The following is a 22,157-nucleotide window of genomic DNA, read 5'->3' as shown; positions in this document are numbered from 1 at the left end:
CAGAGAATCTTCTGTCCATCTTCTACATTTGAGATAGTAAGTCCAGCTACTGAAAACAATTGTTTCCCAGATGGTCATATTCCATCGTCCCCATCAGGACAGAGGTAGTTTATTATCTCCTCAGAGTAAGCGCACGCATCCTTGCTTGTTCTGCTCTTATGCCTCAAGGAAAAACCCAGGATTTATATTCATCTTCATTTGTTCTTTGACTCTTCCTGTACTGTGCTCCAGAACTGTATTGAGCACACGTGTTTTCACCACTGTAACAGAGCACTGGATCATCAGTTCCAGGCCTGCCAGAACTGGCCCCGCTTTAATCACCTGTTCCATAACCAGCTCCTCCTTCATCCCTCCAAAATCTCCATGCAGTGCTCCAGGGAAGTGCCTTCTCCAATCACTTTGCATTTGGAGTCTGTCTCTGGGAACCATCTCTCACCACATACTCTGTTGTAAGTACATGTGTGTCCTGAAAGCATAAAGCCTCTTCCTCGAGTATTCTTTTATTTTTGTTCCTGGAAATACTTGACATCTGGTAAATGTTGTTTACTTGCTTACTGAAGCATTAAAGTGTTAAGCCACTTCTTTAAGAAGGAAAAATGTATTTTATATCTTGGTCTACTTTCATATAGAACCACTTATGTTAAAAAGTCAATACTTCCCTATTTCCTGTTTTTTTAATAATAGCTTGTAAACCCAGATACGAAACTAGTCTGTGCACTGAAGTACTGAGTGGGATTTTTTCTCTCATAGACATATTTATAAAATATCAGAACATAGACAACATACTGACAATATAAAGCAACATAATTAACTTTTATTAAAAAAGGAGAGTTATGTAAAAACCGTAGTGTAAAGTCCTAGTAGGAAAGTATGCCTACCATTAATACTGTAAGTTTTGAAATAATTGTGATAAATTAAAGCCACTTTGTATTTAAAACCACTTCATCAGTTTTAGCAAGCACTCCTGAGAACTGAAATCAAAAGAACAAAAATTAAAGAGTAACTGTTTATTATTAATCTGAGAGAGTATATTTCATTTATGTGCAATTTCCCCCTGATTTTCCAGTTCTAAAATTAGGTTTCCAATTTACCAGCACCCAGATACACTCACATTTTGGCTGTGTGCGCTACACTTCTAAGTCTGGATACTCACAACTGGGGGAGTGGGGGGCTTGATGTCACAGAAGTATCTGTCAGGCATCCTCCAAATGCCTCTATGTCTTTTCTGTCACTGGTACTCCTACTCTTCTGAGAAGACTTCCCCAGTGTTCTCCTATAGGATCACACTGCACATAGAAGACTATCTCATGCTTTTTCTCTTCATTCTGTGCTTCCCCAAATCCTACACAATGTAGAAGTGGAAGGCACACCAACCACTGTGTAGGCTCCTCCTTAACCAAAGGGTTCCTAGTAGGTATCAATGTAATCTCTTTTACACTATCTTAATTCTTCTTATATGGACTCGCATATAAAGCTAGTAATAGAAATATTCCAGAAAGCTATCATTAACCCCAGCAATCAAGTCTTCTTTCTAATTTGGATTTGACTTCCTGGACTAATCTGGTGAATATCGAATACAATAACCCCTATGAGAGCTGATTTTCAGATGTTTTCCAAGTCAAATTAATATATATTGGTGTTATTTTCATTAACACAATCTTTTTTTTTTTCAGTTTCAAAATTAAAAGAAAAATCTACCTGAAAGAATAACTCAATCACTACAGTTCTCTTTCTTTTCTTAGTGCTGATGTCAGTAGCAAAAAATTTAATTCTCCTTTCCAATACTCTCCTGTATTTTGATATAAAAAAATAAATATTCTGACAATAAAATACATTATGGCATGTAAATACAGTGATGGAAGATCCAAACTACACTAAAGTTTTGTAAGCATTTACTGAAAAATAACAGTACCGAAACAGCTGGACCTTTAGGCACAATGTGCAACCCCCTTTCAGGGCATTGGACGTGATGCAGTATTTGCCTGCACAGCTCAGAGTGAAGTGGAAAAGGGATGTCTTCGCAGTCAGTAACAATGCAAAGCTTTTGTTTGGACATTGCTTTTTTTGTCTGGATAATTGTACCTTCAAAAAGACATTTATCAGAAGAGCAGAACTCCACCCTGCTGTGTGATCAGATGTAATTTTTTTGGCAGGACTAACACATTGCTGATAAGGACCTGTTATACACCCACTGCATGTGTCACTGACTTCTCATTAGGATGAAATCTTGACCCTACCCAAGTCAGATTTGTCACCGATTTAATTGTAGCCACAATTACCTCCTTAATGTTTTCTAACATCTTCAGAGGAGACAATTAGCTGCTTCTGGCCAAGTCAAACAAGCAAGTGACTTCACGGCAGAGTGGTTTTGTCTGTCCTATTTCCATCAACAGCTGAAAGAGGGAACTAAAATACTTTGGGTTTGGAGAAAGGTTGCAGCTGGGCAGAAGCTGCAGACAAAGGCCTTTCCCTGTAAGGGGCAGTTTTGCTGGCTGCAGTTGCTGCCCCTGCTCCAGCAGTGTATTTCCACCTGAAAACCATGCTTTGCTCAGGAACACACCCAGCAGCACCATGTAGACAGAAAAAAGCCCATGCAAAATGGTGCTCTTCAGATACCAGCCTTCACACCATGGACACCAGCCTACCGAGATTTGCTTTACTTCACTTTGAACTCTGTTTCTGTAAGGTCTTTTGTAGGCCTGGGACGGGTTTTACCATCCTTCTTCAGAAGAGGTCTCTGGACAGCATGTGTGCTGGGGTAATGCAGGGAGGAGAGAGGAGCCCCTACTGCATCCATGCCCTGGAATCATAGAATCGCAGAATGGTTTGGGTTGGAAAGGCCCTTGAGATCATCCAGTTCCAACCCCCTGTGTCATACCAGGTGACATTGCTGAACGCTCTGTCCAACCTGGCCTTGAACACCACCACGGATGGAGCATTCACAGCCTCCCTGGGTGACCCATTCCAGTGCCTCACCACCCTCACAGTAAAGAATTTCTTCCTTATATCCAACCTAAACTTCCCCTGTTTAATTTTGAATCCATTACCCCTTGTCCTATCACTACAGTCGCTGATGAAGAGTCTCTTTCCAGCATCCCTGAGGGCCCCCTTCAGGAATTCGCACTGCCCCTGAACCCGTCATGTTTTTTCACCTGACTCCTGCACTAGTCTGTCAAGCACCCAGGCCTTCCTGCTCCATACCTGAGAAAGTTTTGGAATCCGCCAAGCCCGGGACTCCCGCTGTGCTACCAACCCCACACCCTCAGGGACGGGCCACTTGACGCTCAGCTCCTCGGCCCGCCCGACGGCGGCGGACTCCATCTCCCGGCATGCCGAGCGGGCGGAGCAAGCGCATGCCCGCCCTGCCATAGCGCCCGGCGCTCACGCCTACCCCTCAGCCGGGCTGCGCGCGGCGGAGCAGCAGTAACACCATGGAGGCCGTTCCACAGCCACAGCCACGGCCCGGCGGGGCTGCCGCCTCCGCTGCCCCCCTGCCGCCGCAGCAGCCCCCGGAGCAGGAGCGGAAGCTGGAGCAGGAGAAGCTGTCGGGAGTGGTGAAAAGCGTTCACCGGCGGCTGCGCAAGAAGTACCGGGAAGGTAACCGCGGGGGACGGGGCCGCCCCCTCTGCGCCGCCCAGGCCGAGCCGCCCGCTCCCCTCCGCGTAGGAGGGATGGGGGGATGGCCCGGGAAGCAGCCGCCGTGCGGCGGCGGTAGGAGGGAGCCGGGTTCCGCGCGGGCCGAGGTGTCCTCCCTCGGGCGGGCCGGCTCGGTGTCCGCAGCCGCCGTGGGAGCGGCGCGGGCCGGCTGGGCCGCGGACCGCTGCCGAAGGGGGTGTGTCGAGGGGGGCAGCGGCCGGGAGCTAGCGGTAGGGAGCCGCGCCGGGTGCGCTTCCTGCTCCTCCCCGGGAGGCCGGGGACTCGGCTGGCACCGGCTGCCCGTAGCCGCCGCCGGGTCTGCCGGTGTCCTGCCGCTTTACTGGAGCTCTTGGTAGCGGAAAGTCCTTCCTGGCTCGGGAGGGCTCGCAGCTCATCTCCCGGAGCTTTTCCCGCGGGTTGGAGTGCACGGATAATGCTGCAAGATGAAAATATGCTAAAGGTGTGCTACACCTGTGTGTGGATATGGGTCCCTCCGAATGGCCCTACCTTACTGCTCTGTGCGCCTTTGAATAGCTGACAGCTAGGCCTTTGGCCACCGACAGCTTCTAAGTCATACAGTAGTGTTTTCCACTCTGAGGATCTGCAGGAGTGAGGAGAACAGTCAGTTCTGAATGCCAGGAGGGACTGAATGGTGATCTGGAAAGGCATGGGTCTTTGTGAATTGTTTGTGCCTTCTGTCTTTCAGCTGTGGAGAAATAGTTCAGGCTGGAGCACTAAGCAAAAGGGTTGGGAAAAAGCTGTTACAAAATAAATTACTCTGAGTCCTGAAAAATCTACTTTGTCATCAGTATTAACGCCCTTGTGCAAGGTTCTTATGGGTGGTATTGGAATGCTTAAAACCTCCCAGAAGTGCTTTCAGATGAGTGCCAGAGTTGAGATTTGTTTGCTGAAATTTGCAGCTTCCTCTGATTGATTGTACTAATCTGTTCAATCTCCTTTATAACACAGGTTACAAAAAAATTCATTCTCCGTTCATTCTTTCAGTGAGTCCATAGCCCTTTGGTGTGTACCTGCAGAAGGACAGTCATAAAATGGGAACTCTTTCTGTTGCAGGCACAGCTTCTTGCCTGTTCTCTGTTTATGTATGACACTTAAAGAAACAATGTCATACTGCTTTGTGAACTGTAGAAGTCTCCACAGGAGCCTGTCCATGGAATTTGGGCAGAGATATCTACCGATCTAGACACTGATAAAAAGTTGCTGTTTATTTTGGCTTTGGTGAGTCAAAAGGGAGGATCTCCCTTGTTCTTCCAACTTTTGAGTGAAGGCATGTTATATGTTTTAAAGTTCAAATTCTGGCAAAGGAGTGAAGCTTTTAGGAGTTCATATTTCTCTGTTATTTCAGAGTGCCAGCAGATTAAGACAGACAAGCATTGGCACTGTTATATTAAAAAATGTGAGCGATCTCTGTAAACAACTGAACTTTTTATAGATGAGAGCCTAAACTACATGGAAGCCTATGTAGTCTCAGCAAAGAGCAAGTTAGTATGCAGGGGGTAAGTTGTGTGTAACTGCTTAACTGAAAGAGCCAGCAGTACTCTTAATTTACTTTTTATGTCCTGTAAATCGTGTGTTAATGAAGACTGCAGTGATTTTTCTAGTTGCTCTAAATTAGCAACGCTATGTATGTTCATGGAGAGAGTTAAAAACCAATCAGTTCATCACCTCATGCCTCTACCACGAGGAGAGTTCCACCCATTACCTGTTCATCCAATCACAGATGCTCTGTACATGTTACTAGCACTTAGTAGTCATAGTACTTCATACATTAGGTTCTTTCAGCTTTAGAATTTTGGTTGGAGTCTTCTCCCTACATTTCTCCATGCTTCTAGAAGCAGGCTTGAGGATCTCCTTCCTAAATGCCTTTAATGTCCCTTGGAAATTGTAATGCTTGGATGTACTTGACCTCTGAAGGAGCTTTTCTTGAATTTTTTTGTTTTCTAATACTTTGCAGTACTGACTGGCAAGTACGTTACCCTGACAAAAATCAAAGTTGACAGTTTGCTGAAGAGAAATAAAAAAGTAACAAATAATCTGTAATTTTTCAGTATGATCTGAATTATAACTTGTGTATGAAAAAGCAAGGAGGAGAAATGCGTACTTGATTATATACTTAGAGCTTACTACACAAGGAAAGCCTCGTGACTCCATAGTGCAGTGTATCCCCCTCCATATGAAGCAGAAACAGAGCTCTCTGTATTATTCTAGAGTCTTTTATTCCAGAGTCTTGTATTGTGCTTATTTTTGTCTTTTTTTAACTCTTCTCATGTTTACTAGAATTCTGTGAAACTAGTTTCTATTTTGTCTAAATAAGCAATCAGTATTAGGATATCTCTTTCATGGACTTTGGTGCTTTTTAGATATCTAAAATAGAATCACATATTAATTTTGTTGGTGGAGGAAAAAGCATGGTGACTATTCTTCTGAAAGCTATATGATCATGTTGCACAGGGTGGATAAGTCTAAGAAAGCCCTTGTTATTGTAATATGATCTTAAGTTAGTGTCTTCTATTAGAAGTGTAGGAGAGAAATAGATGTGTCCTTGAGACACTGAGATGTTTATTGATAGAAGTTATACAGGCTTGATTTTAATAAGCTGATTTCTTTGGGAATTCATTTGCCTTGCTGATGTGTGCAAGGCTGGTGTTTTAATGGGGAATTGTAAAAGGCGAGTCAGTGTATTATCTGACTTGCTTATAACTGGCACCATTGTTACAATTTTGTTTCACTTTCTGCCATGGTTCCCCTCCTTTTTTGAAGATGAGTCAGTGCACAAGTGACAGTATGCTTCAAAACTGCAAGCTAGGGAGTTTCTGAAGAAGTTCCATACTTGTCAAAGTGCAAGAGTGATATTTCTTAACTAGGGATGCATCACAGAAAACTTTTTGCAGTTACAAGGAATTATTAGAGTAAAGCTTAGTCAGCATCGTGTCATCTAAAGGGCTTGATGGGTTTTTTTCCTGGTGAAATACTGCAACTCTTCAGATCTGTCAAACCTGAATCTTGGCTTCTTTTCCAATTTCTGCATTTGTTGAACCACTTCTAATTTTAAGTATGGTGGATGAGTTTTGCATGTAGTTCTGTATTGTGGCTCATGTCATATCGTAATCCCAGAGCATGCCAGTGTATGACAAAACATTCACCATGTTTGAAATTGTTCAGCTTAAATTCTTTTTGGTTTGTGTTGAAGTGCATTGGGGTTTTCTTCCTTCAACAACTTTGGCTTTTTTTTACTGTGTGACTAGTACCTACCTTTTCCTATTTTCAGAATATTAATAATCTAGTATGACTTCTAGTGGGAATAGTTATATATTTTTTCTCCTTTTTCATCTTCTCTTCATCCTTTTCAAATTCCTGCCTTTCCCCTTACACCCTCTCTGTTGTTCATTAGTAAATAAAGAAGGAAAGAATGTAATCATAAATGCCATGTCAGATTTGGTATTTCATGTTTGCAGGATACTCTTTTTCCACAGTGGATCCTATGGTAGTATTATGCTGTATATTTTAAAATGGTTTAATGAGGTTTATCAAGTGAGTGTGGGGGCTTTAGTGAGGGGGAAAAAATGGTGTATTTTTTTCAAATTAAAGTGACTGGTCCCTGTCCACAGGGAGTGAATGTGTCAACTAAATTAGATAATCCTTGTTAGTAGACTAGTTAAAAGTCGTTTCAGACTAATGCAGTGATAAAGACAGACAATGCCTGTCTAGTGGTTCCTGATGACACACGTAACTCCTCAGGTTAGCATATAAATTTTGTCTTCATGAAGAAAATTTCAAGTGAGAACAGAAGACACTGAGGTGTAACATGTTGTTCACTTAAGAGTATATCTCGTTAGCATAAGACTTGTGTTTTTCTGAAGTTTTATTCTTGCTTCCCATCTAGAATGCATTAGTTTCATCTTAATTACCTTACACACCAGGGTAAAATCCAAAAGCTAAAACAGCTCTCGAGTGCTCAGTTATTCACTTCAGAGAAACTTCAGCGCTCTACATGTTTGACACAAGCACTTAAAAAGTACAGAAATTAGGGGTTTTCATGAGTCTTGAATTTCTCCCACTAGCCTGTTAAAACATTAGGATGGAGAAAACCAGTGTTTGCTTTAGTCTCTTGGTTCTGTTGCCTGGTACTGTATGTGACCCCACATTTTATAGGATCTTCTTATATGCATCCTTTGGGCACCTCCAGCTGTGGGCTGGAGCATGTTGTATCGGTTGCATATGTGACCGTATACTGCATATATTGCATGCATGCTGATGTCTGTCAAGCCCGATAGGCTTGTAAAAGCAGATTTAGAGGTTTGTAGGGAGCTAAACATGATCTGCTGAACATCTGCTACGTGATATTTGTTTGTTTGTTTCCTGTTGCTTGTAGCAGCCAAGTAGGCTTAATTTTTACTGTGATAAAAATCCCTTCCCCTGATACAGACGCAGTCTTTTTTTTTTCCTGAGTTGTTTATTACTTTTATAGTCGTGCAGGGCTGTATTTATCAAGTAAACACTTTCATTATGCATTATGAGCCTCAGTTGTAGGTGGTTTTGTACATAGTCTGGAAAGATGATTTACAGGACTCTCTAATTCTCCCTGGAAATCCCTATTAAGTGCAAGTGGGAATAAATGCTGAGCTATCTGTAAAGGTATTTTATGAAATATTTAGCTGTTTCATTTCTCCTTCCATACACTCGCTAAAGCTGTTCAGGCTTAAAATCACACGAAACTGGTACTTGTGCTGGTATTAGTTACTATGTCACAGGAGCTGATAGAAACATTCCTAGATGGTAGTCCTTTAAAGACAGATTTGTTGAAATGTCAAAGAAATGGATAACAACTTTATCGGGAATTTTTCAAATTCAGAAAATTCGGAAGAATTTACAGTACCCTGCCTGATGATAATAAGTAGCCTGAGTAGGTAAGTGGTTTAGACATCATGGGAGAAATGTCATTCTGAAATCAGTTGCTTCATGGTCTCTTCCTCTTGCATGTTTTTCATGAAAAAGCTTGAGAGCTGAAGTTCTTCCTGATGTGAAACAGGAAACGTTTTGAAATAGTGGCATTTTCACAGGACAGGAAAACTTTGTCACTGACCTCTACACGTAAGTTAGCAGTTGTTACTCCTTTTTTGTTAAATGTAACTGGCTTACTGTAGAAATAAAGCTAAGTTTTTAAGGTCTCCGTTTGTCTTTTCCCAGTTGCATTAATTTCTTGGAAGAGGGAGACATTTTGTAATACTAACTTACATTTTTCAAGCAATAGAAACAAAATTCCATTTCATTAAAATTAATGCAATTTTATGACATAAGCATTAAGATACGATTGCCCTTTCAGTTTGCACACCACAGTTTTGCAAGAAAGTTTCTTTAGAAATCCCGTAGTTGTAGAGTTTGGGGGATTTAATCATTGATATCATGTAGTTAGCTCACAGTTTCTGAAAGCAACACACTGGCTATGGCACAGACTTGCACCCACTGAACAAACAACTGTACGTAGCCTTCTTCCCTGCTCCTTTATGGCCTTGGAGGGAAAATGGTGTTCCTGTTGGAGGGTCAGCATAATGAAATCTGTACCTGTGCTTCATCTGTTTCCCATTTTTGCTTCTGCATTTGCACAAATTTACCAAAATCAGTAGTTTCTGATAATATGTTCATCTCTGTGTTGGTGGTGTTGAGGCGCAGCACACAGTCCATCCCATGAAGTCAGTTTTGGGGGAGAGGGGTGATAGTTTCCATTAGAGTAGATCCAACACCTGGGGGCAGTAATTGCTTGAACTATCACAAATAGGCTCCCCACTGTTTGTGTGACAGCCATCAGCAATTTGTAGCAGATCAGAGACCCAGATCATTCTTCAGGGTGATCTAAGCTGACCGCTGTAGATGTCTTAAATAGCAGATGATTTGTGCCCTGGTTGTCTGTTTAGTGTAAACAGATAAATAGGAAGTTTACCTGCCAGGTCAAATGTAGAAACTCTCATTTGGTCAAATGAATCCTTTCTGTGTGAATAGAAGGAAGCAATGTTTAGATAAAGAAAATGAGATTCTATGTTGGTTTTTTTTAAGATTTTATTGTGAAATATTTCAGGTAAATCCTAAGGAATTTAAAACAAACACTAGTCAGACAAGAGAAGGAAAATATTAGCTCTGACTGCTTGAACTTTGTCCAACTTGAACTTCGTGTTCTGTATTTAGACATGTAAAACTGGAAAACTGTGAAGGCAAAAATACCTAATGCCTTTCATAAGAAATACTGGATATACTGTTTTAGTAAGACAGATACTCAGTAAGTTTCTAGTTTATCTTGTGCACACTGTAACTTGTAAATAGCATATTAGCTGATATTCCTCATGTAATTAGTTTTACTGATCATTGCCACAGCATCCAGACATTTAGTAGTACAGCTAAATGTCAACTGACAAGTCACTGTTAATGACAAAAATTTTGTTAGATATTCATAGGAATTTGATTTCAGCTTTAGCCTCATGGGCAGCATAGGGTTGCTTTTCCCATTTATTGTTTAGCATATTGTAGAAGTTTAGCATGTTTATTGTTTCTAGCAAGTAAGTGAAGAGGCAGTGTTAAGAAGCTAAAAATTAGATGGATTTTCTTCATTCTGCAGTGCATCGCCATCAACAACAAAAAAGAAAGCTCAAAGGTCTTGCCTAGGCATTGCTAGTGCCAGCAGCTTTTATCTGAAATTATCCAGCGTTGTCATGGACACTTTTTAATTCTGGGGATAGGTTTGTTTTATACAATGAGCAGTTCAAAGAGCTTTATTAATAACTGTTGTACAAATACGAACATGTCACTTTTTCTTGTCTTTCATTGTTAGTCAAGGTATTGACCTTACTTTCTTCTCTACCAGAGCCATCAAAGATGTAAATGGGAAGGTAGCGTGCTGTTAAATAGGAGTATTGAAAAGGCAGTGGATCAGATCTGGATTTTTTTTTTTTACATTAGCAATTTGTATCAGCATGTAGGCAGGCGTCCTTTAAACCCTTGTTTGGTTTTTTGACTAGGGTTGGGGGTTTTTTTCTTCTTTTTTGGGGAGGAATTTTGTCAGTTAAATTTTGGGATGCAAGATCTTGTTTGGTGGTGGATGGAGTATTTTGCACTTGTTTCTGAGCTTGTCAGAGGTGACTGCACTGTTTTTCTGAAGAGCACAAATCGAATTAAGGAAATGAATAATTACAAAACTTGTCTTGCGGGTACAGAGTAGTACTTTTAACTCTGAATGACTTTACTATTTTATTGCTTGATAAAGCAGAATGATTCAAATAGGTTGTTTTGGTTTCAATCCCATTCCAAAATGAAAAATACTGCCTTTAGCAAAACTGAGCTCTGTTTCTTTTTTATACGGAGGGTTGTGATTTCTTTAAAATAGCAATTGATTTGTTCTGTCAGAAGTTGAAGAATAGTTGACTAATAAATTTTTCTATTTCATAAACATACCTTAAATGACAGTTCCACTTAACACCCTATAAAGAAATATATTAAATGCATTTTTAAAATAAACAAGACAGAAACTAGGATGGAAGAAAGCTGCATTTTTGTTCTTCAAAACAGACTGCCTGGAGAGAATAGTTATGCTGTGGGATTGTCTCACTAAGAATGACAAACCTGGTCTTCTCATGCTCAGCTGGGGACCTTTGATGAGAACTTGTAAATAAACATGGAATGACAAGAGGTCTTACTGAGCTTGTATGACTTTCTTCTTTATTACAAGTGTTTTCAGTTGTTGAAACTTCCAGCTAACGTTAGGTACCCACAATTAAAGCTATCACATAATTAGGATCATTTAAAAATAACTTTTTCATGCCTGACCTGTTCTGTCTGTGACAGGGTTCAGAAACTGCTGATTACTTTGTGGTTGGGTTTGGGTTTATGATTTGGCTATTATGCGGGCAACATTAATGTGAGTGGAAAACATTTAGAGGGATTCATCTGTTCTAGGTAAACAATATTGGAATTTTGTTACTGCATTAGAACAGGCTGTGTTACAAAGAACCTACAAGTTGGTCAGTCATTTGTTCACTGACAATTGCTAGAAGGAGGTGGGCTTTGGGCTTCTTTGTTTTTAAAAGGATAATTAATCTTCAACGTGAAGAGCAGGTAATACTTATTTTCCAGGCAGTTCTGATAAAGAGGAGAGCAAACACAAAATTTAAAATAATGTCACTGTACTGACTTGAGAGATATGTGAAATTCCTGTTATGAGCCAGTCTTGCTGATCACACTTTGCAGCTGGATGCTGGCATGACTGGTTTCTTCATGGAGGTCTGAGATGTATGAAGATCTCTGAAGAGTCAGTGCTTCAAACAGGTTTTAAAATGCATAAAAGGTGATCCCCAAGTACATAGTAAGAGTGTTGAGTAGTTTTTAACTTCAGTTTATGGTATTGTCCTGAGTACGTGAGATGAAATGTATACTGTGCAAATTCAAATATTAACTTTAAGATGTGTTCAAAGCTGCAAGACTTTATTATTATTATTATTATTATTCCTTTAGATTAACCTACCACAAACATCTATTTAATTTACAGCATTATTGAGTGCTTAACGGAAGATTTTATTTATCTTACTTCTTCAGTAACCATCAGTTTTGTGGTGAAATCTTCCTGCATATTTTACTGCCTTTTTGATCATATAAGCAATGATTAATAAATGAATGTTTAACTACACTGGAGTTAATGCAGTGTTATCATGTGAATTATAATGTACTGTTTGAAAAATGAAAAATGTAATACATAGCTCTAGTGTGTTCTGGGCGTCAGTTTGAAATTGGATGCTGCAAGATCTGTTGTAGTCACTTCCTCAAAATCTCAGCAGATAGGAAGCGTTACTTGCATTTTCAACTCAGTATTGGAGCATGAGTCTGAAATTAAAGTTCCTGTAAATCTAATGTGCCTGTCTGTGCCTTCTCAGAGCTCACCCTGAAGAAGAATAGGGGAAAAACCACCAACTCAACACCATAGTATTTGCTCAAGGGAAACTGGACCTCAGACCCTTCTTTGAAAGTCCATGCACAATGGTGCCTATGTCTTAAGACCACCCTTTATTTGCAGTTATTTTGGAGCTAACATTAAGAGAAGACAAATGGGCATCATATAAAACCCAGTACTGACAGTGGGTCAACAGCAGATGCTTAGACAAGAATATATGAGAAGTGCTGCTGGAGTATCACTGTATGCTTGCTGACAATTCTGTCTTTTGCTGGTTTCATGGTCTAGGAGCTCCTGAGTTAGAAATTGCATCTTTGAATATGGAATTGTCTTTTTATACTTTTCCTGAAGGTCTCCTGCTTTTGGAACAAGATGTTCTGTATTTACCCTTCCTCTGTCAGTTGTGATCTTGAGTGGGTCTGTCCTACCCTGCTGTCATCTGCTTTTTTCTTGCCTTTGTGTAGGTGTTCCTCATGCAGAAGCTGTGCTGGATCTGTCCCACATTGACATTTTCTATGTCTCTAGACCTGCTGTATAGGTAAATGAAAACAAATGAGAAGTGCACACAGAATTGACTTGATATAGGATGTGTGACAGAATTACTCTGTGATAAATTTTTCACTTTTGTTCTGTATGTCTCTCCTAATAGTCTGTATCATTCAGTTTTATTTTCTTGTCAACTCAGTGCCAAGAAGCTGTTACTGTCATAAGCAGCTCTGTTATAACCCAAAGTTCATGTCCTAGAGTGCTAGTAGTCAGCTCCAGGTCTGTTGCTGTATGACTAAATTTAGGATGCCTTATCTGTGGACTCTCTTGACCCTTATCTGACTTTTAGAAAGAGGTGAAAAATCTCTGCTTTGTTCAGAGGGAAATAAGAAGTATTGCTATGAGAACAGGACTGAGTGTTAAGGAGGCATAGCTACTTTGCTGTAAGAAAGGACTGGCTAGTTAGGTTAAGAACATCTGGTCATTGCATATTTCTTCTTCCCCATCTGTCTTATTTCTTAAGTTTTAAAGAACAGTGGTATTTGGAAATAGAGTAATTGCTAAAGAATAGACCATATGAAGTAATGGAATAAAAGAACAACAGTATTAAACTTGGGACTTTGTATTTGTGATATTTTCCCTTGGTAAGTGCTCATTTGTTACTTTTTTTCTGTTCTAATTAGCCATGTAATCTTCAAACAAAACTTCTGCAACTGCGTGTCATTCAAGCGTTTCACAGTTGTCTGAAGTATGCAGTAAGATTCAGAGTGCTGTGGCAGAGGCAGTATGATACTTTATCTAACTTGCACCAGAATTATTTGGCTATTGAGAATACATTTTGACCTTTGCCAGTGCTTTCTGGCTTGGTGCTGTTCTGCACATAGGTTCTGCAATTTGTCAACATAAGAAATAAAGGTTTGTAAGAGTTGTGCTTGGTGTGGCCCCTTTTCTTGCTCTCGTTCATCGGTCGAGTATGTGCTCTCCTCCTGTGTGATTGTTTCTACAATCCTGAAAACTTTGGAAAAGTGACACAGGTTTTAGCTGAAACCTCTCTCGGGCCTGCCTGCGATTTGGCTATTTTCTCTGATGGTCAGCTGGTGACCACGCTAGTGCCTTTCCTATAAAGCATATGTTTCTGAGCTTGGATCACTTGGGAAATAATGAGGGATACCACTCAAATATAATACTACTTGTATTTTTTGTCCAGTCTAATAACTTTCTCATATATGCTTGTTGAATAGCAAGCAGAACACATGATTTCTTGCATAGCTTCCCTATTTTGTTAAAACTAAAATTATGGCCACTCCCTTCCATCTCAGCTGCCATCTCACACAAGGGAGTATAAACACCTAATTTTAAACATGACTCATTTTGATGATTGTACGAGTGTGCTAGATTATTATTTTGAAGAGAAAATTGCTGTGACATCCCTAAACCAAACTTAAATAGGGAGTAGCATGGATGATTGGTTTAAATCTTCTAAGTATGCAACAATCTATACTTGTCCATCATACCCAGTCTAGTTATAAGGGGGGGACAGGTGAGGTGAGGAATCATTACTGAAAAAGGAAGAAATCTGTTATTTGCTGCTAATTAAAACAAAGCACATCAAAGAAATTGCTTTAAGTGGGTTTGAAACAGAAATCTCTTATGATAGGAGAAGGATGGGTTATACTGTAAACTACTTTCAGGCTTCAGCAGATATTAATAGCTGGCTTCTGCTTGATACACTTTTAAAATGCTTCTTTGTAATATGAGGGTGCTATAAAAACTGGCTCTGGAGCCATGTGGTGAAAAGTGTATTGGTTGTCTGAGTCAAAGGTTGAAGTATATCTCTGCTTTTGAAAACTTGGGTTTAGTTGTATCAGCTTATAAGTGCAAAATCGGTAGATAATTTTCATTCTACAGCTTTATGTATTTATACTAGATGTGTGCACACATTTGTGATTAAGAAACATAAGGGATTAGTGAAGATGATACTATTGAGCATGTATTTTTCTTTCTTGAGGCAGAAATCCATTTTAGTGAAGTATCCAAGAGTTTGCGTGCCGAGAAACTATGGTAGGAATTGTGGCTAGGCAGAACTGGCATTTATCTTGGCTTTGTTGAGCAGTGCATTATGTAAAGCAAGGTAGGAGAAGTGGCTACTTAGCAGCAAAAGAGGGAAAATCATCCTTTTAATAACTTTGAAGCGCCAAAACTTAACTGCAAGATTTCTTTTCAGCAAGGTGAGGAGCATGGAAATAAATCTGTCTCTAGGGATCAGCAGATGAGTTTATCTGTCATTTCCTGATTAGTTGGTTTGATTCTTCAGTACTGTCCCCTAAAAGCTAATTCATTGGAACTGGGTAGATCAGACAGACATCAATGAAGGCTTGAATTCCTTTTCCAATGTATCCAAAGAAATCTGTATTCTGGACTAAGCTTACTTTTTGGCATTTTTGCATGTAGTATCATCCATGGTATTTGCCATGAACATGAATGCTACTAGGAAACCTTTCAGTCTTTCATTTCTGAAATGCTTGTCATGTTAATACTCATGCAGAGAGACCTGAAATAAAACTTCCCAGGGATGTGAATTTCACAGAATAAACTCAACAGAATCAGTATACTGAGAATATTGTTAGTTTCTCAAGTACCCGATAGCCCTTTCCTTCTCCAAAACCTGGACTTTTGTGTGTGACTGGAGAAAGGGGACCTTGTTTTTGTTACATGCAGGTAAAGTAATCTCTTGGTGTGTTATGTAACTTCTTTTAACTGGAAGATGGGAATTTTGCCATGGACATAATGAGACACCTTGTATCTAATGTGCAATTTCTTTGGTGTTGTTTTGTTTAGTGGGAGACTTTGATAAGATCTGGCGTGAGCACTGTGAGGATGAGGAAACTCTGTGTGAATACGCTGTGGCAATGAAAAACCTTGCAGATAATCACTGGGCAAAAACTTGTGAAGGGGAAGGCCGAATTGAATGGTGTTGCAGGTAAATTTTAATGTATTTGAAAGATGCAATTGCGCGCTTCTGTTTTATTTATAATACAATTGTTGAGCAGTTTTTGCTTTTTTGCTAACTTTCAAGATTTGTTCTATAAGATGTTAATAATTCATTGCTTCCCAAAACAAATACCTGCTTACTGTGTTGATCTGCTAAGGAAATAGCTTGTGAAGTGTTTTGTTATGAGGTGACCCTTTTTTTAAAGTATCTTCAACAACCAAATCTTTCCTCTGCTCAAATACTGAAGCTGTAGCAAGTGAAACTATGAAGTTATTTTCCATACATTTGAACCTAAACTGAGCAAATGCAGTAAGGGTAGCTCAAGTTTAATTTTCAAGTCTTTGGTTCGATTTGTGCATATAATAGTGTTTGAACTCTACATGTGAATCTCTGGTGCTTAATTTTCAAGTTTTAATCTCCTGCAACAGACTTTAACCTCTGTGAAACTTGCTTTAAATCAATTTTAAAATTCCTGTAAGTCATAAGCATCTAATTTATGTCAGGTTATGATAATTGTAAAGTCATTAAGGGGGTTCAGCTAAGCTACTTCAATCCTTAAGGAAAACAAACTCCTGCAAGTGAAGAAATGTTGGTAACTCAGGATTCCTGCATACGGTTGGCATCCAAGGTATACCATGGAATCAGCAGAACTAAATAAAACAAATTATTGTTGATCTCTGACTGGGAAGAGAATTTATCAACAGTCCTGCCTCTGAGAATGACTTTAGACGAACAAAAAGTAGTCTCGTATGCCAGTCTGTAGGTCCTGCAGGTGAGTGTTGCAGTGCTGAGCAAGAGGCAGCAAACAGTAGATGTGGTATTGTTAAATTAATTGCGCTGGTCTTTTAAGCCCCTAAAATGGAAAAAAAAAAACCCAGAAGGGGAGAGTGGCTCTGAAACAGTTGATCTAGAGTACATCTTGGTGGCAACTTGAGCTGTTGTGTGGTTTCTGGAAATGGAGCGAGTAATAACAAGCTCATTTCCTTGTTCCATGCCATCGGCTTGTAAATATCTGAAAACCATTCCTTTATGTATCAATCATTTATCCTTTAGCTTAGCCAAAAAAAAAAAAACCCAAAAAAACAACCCGCCACCACCCATAAAACCCCCAGGTCAGTGTTTCTTTATAGACCCTTTTCTGGACATTTATTTTGTATCCTTATCCAAGTTATAAGAGAGGTGAATCATCTCGTAAAGAACTACGCCCAAAAAATAGACACAGCTTTCCAATGGCCTTGTCAGGGATAGATAAAGAATTGTCATTGAGGTAAACTCTTGTTTATGTTGTTGACCTTGTTTTAAATTTTCTGTGTTTTGGGGGGTTTTATTATGTTTTTGTGTTTGTATTTTTAATTGGTGTGGCATTGATTTATGCTCATTTGTGATTCCCCAGCAACTCTTTCTTTTTTACAGCCTTCCTCAGTTATTGGTTGTTTTCTTGCAATTGTGCTATTTATTACTTCTGTGGAAATGCTGATATTTGTATTCTCTTTACTGAATTACACTCTTGAATCATACTGAATTCTAATACTGAGATTTCTTGCAGCAGCAGTCTCCACCCCAGCTTGGCATTGTTCTCAGATTGATTAAGAAAAGTACTGACTGTTCCAATGTTCAGGTTATCCGTGAAAAAACTGATTGTACTGGATCCAGGGCAGATTCCTATAAAACATTGCTCAGTATTTTCTTACAGTCTGATTGTCAACTAATATGTGAAACTTTTTTCAGTAGAGGTGTGTGCACTTACTCTCATTTCAGCCAAACAGTATTCCCTTAGCTTGTAGCAAGCTTGTCTGGTACCTGGTACGACAGGATAATGTTCCTTGTGGACAGGGGGAGAACAGTTGATGGCCTGTATATTGGAAGTTTTTTGGCTCTGTCTCACTTGATTTCTGTTTGTAGTTCCTACAAGATTTACAAAGTAAGCATTTAAATAAGTGTTTGGGTCTTGCAGAATGAGCTCACTTTAAGAAGAGAATCAACCTGGGAAGAGACTAAAATGCTCTCAGCATAAAGCTTTGGTTGAAGCCTTTTCAGTTTGCAAAGTTAAGGGGTCAGGAGTTCTACATCAGTAGAAAGAAGGGTACTATTCACTTCTGTGTGTCTCAGATTAAACCGAGGCCTGGATGGTTGGGGAGCAGAACATACCAGGTTGACTAGATTCTGTAATTTTTTTGTTCTTTCTCAAAGGGCCAAGAGGTGTGCCAGACAAATGGCAGGTCCCATTGTTGTTACTTCTCCTTGTGTCTGGGTGCATAATTGCATGTGAGAGAACTTTACTTGCATGAGACTTCACTGAAAGCTTTTGTTCAATGTTTTAATTCTGTCACCATGACAGCAGAAAGGTAGCCGATACTCTAGATGGAGTATAAGTTGAGAGTGGAATGCTAAAAATACTTTGGAACCACAGGTGTGTCCCTGCTGATGAAAGGATAGTAGAGCTTTTTTGTTCTAATGTGAAGGAAGATATTTTCAGAGACCTGAAACTCACAAGCGTGTTTTCACTAGCTGGAAAAACCCCACTTTCCTTCATTTTCTTTGTATTGTCTTATAAACTAGCACTTGATAAAGTAAATTGGAGAATGCAGAATAACCACTAGAGAAGCTGTGAGTACTTCTCAGGATCAAGAATAACAAATTTCTTGCAGGGTTCTCCTTTCTGAAGTCTTTCTAGCTATTTAGTTGAGACACTGGGAAAAATGCTTTTTCTAACAATAATTCTTCAACCATATGGCATAAAAGGCATTATTTTACCTTGTTAGTTTTGACTTGATCAAATATCGAGGCTTTAGAAACTGTAAAAGATAGAAAGCAGTACATGAAAGATTATGCTAATGACCATATGCTGTGTTCTGTAGGGCCAATTTTATTTATTGCTTAAGGGCAACATTATACAACAGTTAATTAGGGAGAGGGGCAGGGGAAAGAGAGATTAAAACTTCATCTCCTGCCAGATGCAGGTTAATGATCCCCTGAGTGATGGTGTGAAAAACCTGGGCGACACTCAACTGTCCTTCCCTTGCTTTCTTTTTCTGTCTTTGGAAAATCAAATATACAGTAGAAAATGGTATTTGGAAATTAACACTTCTGTTTCTGTTTAATTTATATTACAACACAAAACTTAAACCAAAATAGGGTAAAATGATGTTTACCCTGACTAATTGTCCTAACTCTTAATTTTTGCTGGCATAGGTGGGGTGGTGTCCTGGGTGACTGCTACTGCTGAACCCAGGACAGGCGGTGACCTTTTGTGTGGACAATGAATGTCAGCCTGTTCTGGTTCTATTTAGAACAAAATAAGCTAGACCAGCAGGTTTGCTTCTTTCTGTTGCCTTTGCATCAGTGTCAAGACTTGTGTTGACTTGGCTATTTTTTTTAAATAACAAAACCCCCAAATCTGCACTTCTGACTGTCATGACAAAATGCTATTGAGACCTGCTTTTTAAGTCTTTTGTTTCATAAGCAAACAGAAGAAATATGGTTGTGATGAAATTAATGTTGGGTGAGTTCAGAGAAGTTTGGAAAAACTTGTAGAGAATAGATGTTAGAAGCTTATCTTGAAAATGTGATTTACTGGAAAGGGCTCTGTCAGTGTCTGTCCCTGCATCCATTACTAATGAGTATTTTCGTTAGCAATCTGCTAGAATGAAGTCTGTTTTTTAAATTTGCAAATGAGACCAAATGGAAAAGAATTCTCACTCTGAGAGCAGGATTGAAATTAACAGTGTTGTCAACTATACTAAATATTATCAACAGTACAAATACAGGCCAGGGAGTAATTGGTTGTGTCAGCCTTTTAGAAAGGCATTTGGATTGTGTAGCAGGCTGCAGGCTCAATATGAAACAGTTATGGGATGCTTTGCAGTAAAGGCAAACATTATACTGGAGGGTGTTAATGAGATTGTTCTCAAGATGCATAAAGTACTCTGACTTTATTTAGCATTGCTCTTAGCCAAAATATCACCTTGGCCGCTGCATTTAAAAATAACAAACAACAGTGGAACTCCAAGAAAGGTAAAGGAATGATCAGAAGTCTTACATTTATTTTTTTTTTCCCCACAAAAGCCTGTGGGTTTTTTTCCTCAACTGGAGCTTTCTTGTCAAAAGGAGAGAATGCTGAGTAATCTCTTACAGGATCGAATAACAGGTCTCTGCTGGAATTGGAAACTGATCCTGTTTGGGTTTGGAAGATTGAATGAATAAATGAATATTCGAAGTCACCTTAACACTGTTTTGCAGCTTTCTTGATTAATGCAGTTAGTCAAGTGATTCACTTTCAAGGAAATAGAATTAAGAGGGAGGTAAACAGGAGGAGGGAAACCATTTAAAATGGAGAAAAAGACTTCATGTTCATTGTTCATGTTTGTTTGACAGTCTTCATTTTTGCTCTTAAACACTACTTTATTCTGACAAAACCATATCTGTTCTTGAACACTAGAACTAATTAGAGCAGTGATCATATGATAACTGCTGGCTCTTTTGAGTTCTTGAAATCCTCCAGTAATGAAGGATGTTGACTCCAGAAGCAGGCTTGGGGTGGACATAACAGAAAAGAAGCATCTGATTACACATGTAATTATGTTTCTCAAAAGGAAAATGTCTCAAAACTAAGACTAAGTATGAAAAATACAATTACGATGATAAAAAATGACAATACTTCCAGAAACCTAGTGCTTTCACCTATACTGAATACAGGATTTCCTTAACCTGAAGCTGGGTGCACATGACAATCACAAAATACTTTCCAGTCCAGAGGAAAGCTATATGTACAAGGGCATTTGAGAATTCTTCCTCCCTTGATTTTCTTTGGAAGTTGGGGAGTGTTGGGGGGAGGGGGGGAGCAATAGGGCATTAAACCTGTAGAAGAGTTTACACCACTTTTTTTCAGACCAGCAGCCGTCTCGGTTGACATTAAACTTACTCCTCTGAGTGTGGGAGGACGAGAGAAACTTTCTGTAGACAGAAACCATGAGAAGTCCAGACTTTCCTTCAGCTTTGAAGTAAAGTATGCTATTTTCTGTACCCTCACTAAATATCATCTTCAGTATTAGCTTTTGGTTAATAAATACTCTGAGGAACAGAAGTCAAGCTCACCTTTTCCTCATTATAAAGCAGAAGGAAAGAGATGGACTGTGTCTGTTCTTAGCATGCAAACTGGCTGCTTGAAACCCTCGAGCATTGATAACAGCTATCAGAAACTGCTTTTTGCCATGATAAAAGCTGACCACACCAGCTTTAATTTAGTTGTTCATTGTTACTTGATGAGAACAACTAAACTACTGATTCTTTCATGGCTTCTAAATTTCATATGGCAATTCCCCCTCACTATTATTTTTTTGTCATTATATGGTCTATTGAAACCCCTGGTTTTGGTGACTATTCAAAACCAAATCTTCTCTTTCATTGCTGGAGAGTATTAACGAATTAATATGTATTCACATTGGCTTTTACTGATACTTCTATACACGTGCAGCCCAAATAGTGGAGCAGGGGGGTCAGCTTGAACAGGTTGTTTACCATTTGAGGTTTGGAGTATGGAAAACAAGTTTCACTGAGCAAATACCTAGATGATTTTATTTAATTTTTAAAGACAAGACACAAGGTGGACACTTCAGCTGTCTCTCTGCCAGCAGGCTTCAGTGGTTCAGACCTGAAATGTTTATTTCATGGTTTGTGTAAACTGTAGTAAGTGTTAGCTCAGGTAGCATTTACATTGCACAATTCTTCCCAAACAAGTATATTAATTGTAGAGTGAATGTTGCGTCATCAAAGACTAAGCACTTAAATGTGAGACTGTAGTTCTCAGTATTATAAAATAGGCTCCCTAATTTTATTCTTCTTCGTAGATGATTAACAGATGCTCTGTTCATTACTTGGGACAGTTGTTAAATGTAGAGTCTTATATAACTGCATACTCAAACCCACAGTGTGATCAGTGATGGCTTTTAATGGTCAGGAAGTTAAATATGTGGCTACATCAACAAGTTCCCATGGGGCAAACTATGGAGTATATTGCATCTGGTTAGATACTGTGCAATGACTGCCCACGTGCTCACTTGTTACCTCATGTAGGTGTAAGGTCTGCTTCCACGA

General features: G+C 39.5%; 1 protein-coding gene across 1 annotated transcript in view; it reads left to right on the top strand.

Moving 5' to 3' along the window:
* The first annotated feature begins 3,420 nt into the window (after positions 1-3,420).
* Positions 3,421-22,157, top strand: part of SAMTOR (S-adenosylmethionine sensor upstream of mTORC1) — a 36,355-nt gene continuing 17,618 nt past the window's right edge. Inside the window, exons 1-2 of the mRNA XM_080614753.1 lie at positions 3,421-3,597; positions 15,911-16,052. Coding sequence (XP_080470879.1) covers positions 3,432-3,597; positions 15,911-16,052 — 308 coding nt within the window. The 5' untranslated portion in view covers positions 3,421-3,431. The remainder of the gene's footprint in view (positions 3,598-15,910; positions 16,053-22,157) is intronic.

Source organism: Psittacula echo (assembly GCF_963264785.1).
Source record: "Psittacula echo genome assembly, chromosome: 1".
Taxonomy (NCBI): Eukaryota; Metazoa; Chordata; class Aves; order Psittaciformes; family Psittacidae; genus Psittacula; species Psittacula echo.
This window is presented reverse-complemented; position numbering and strand designations above follow the sequence as displayed.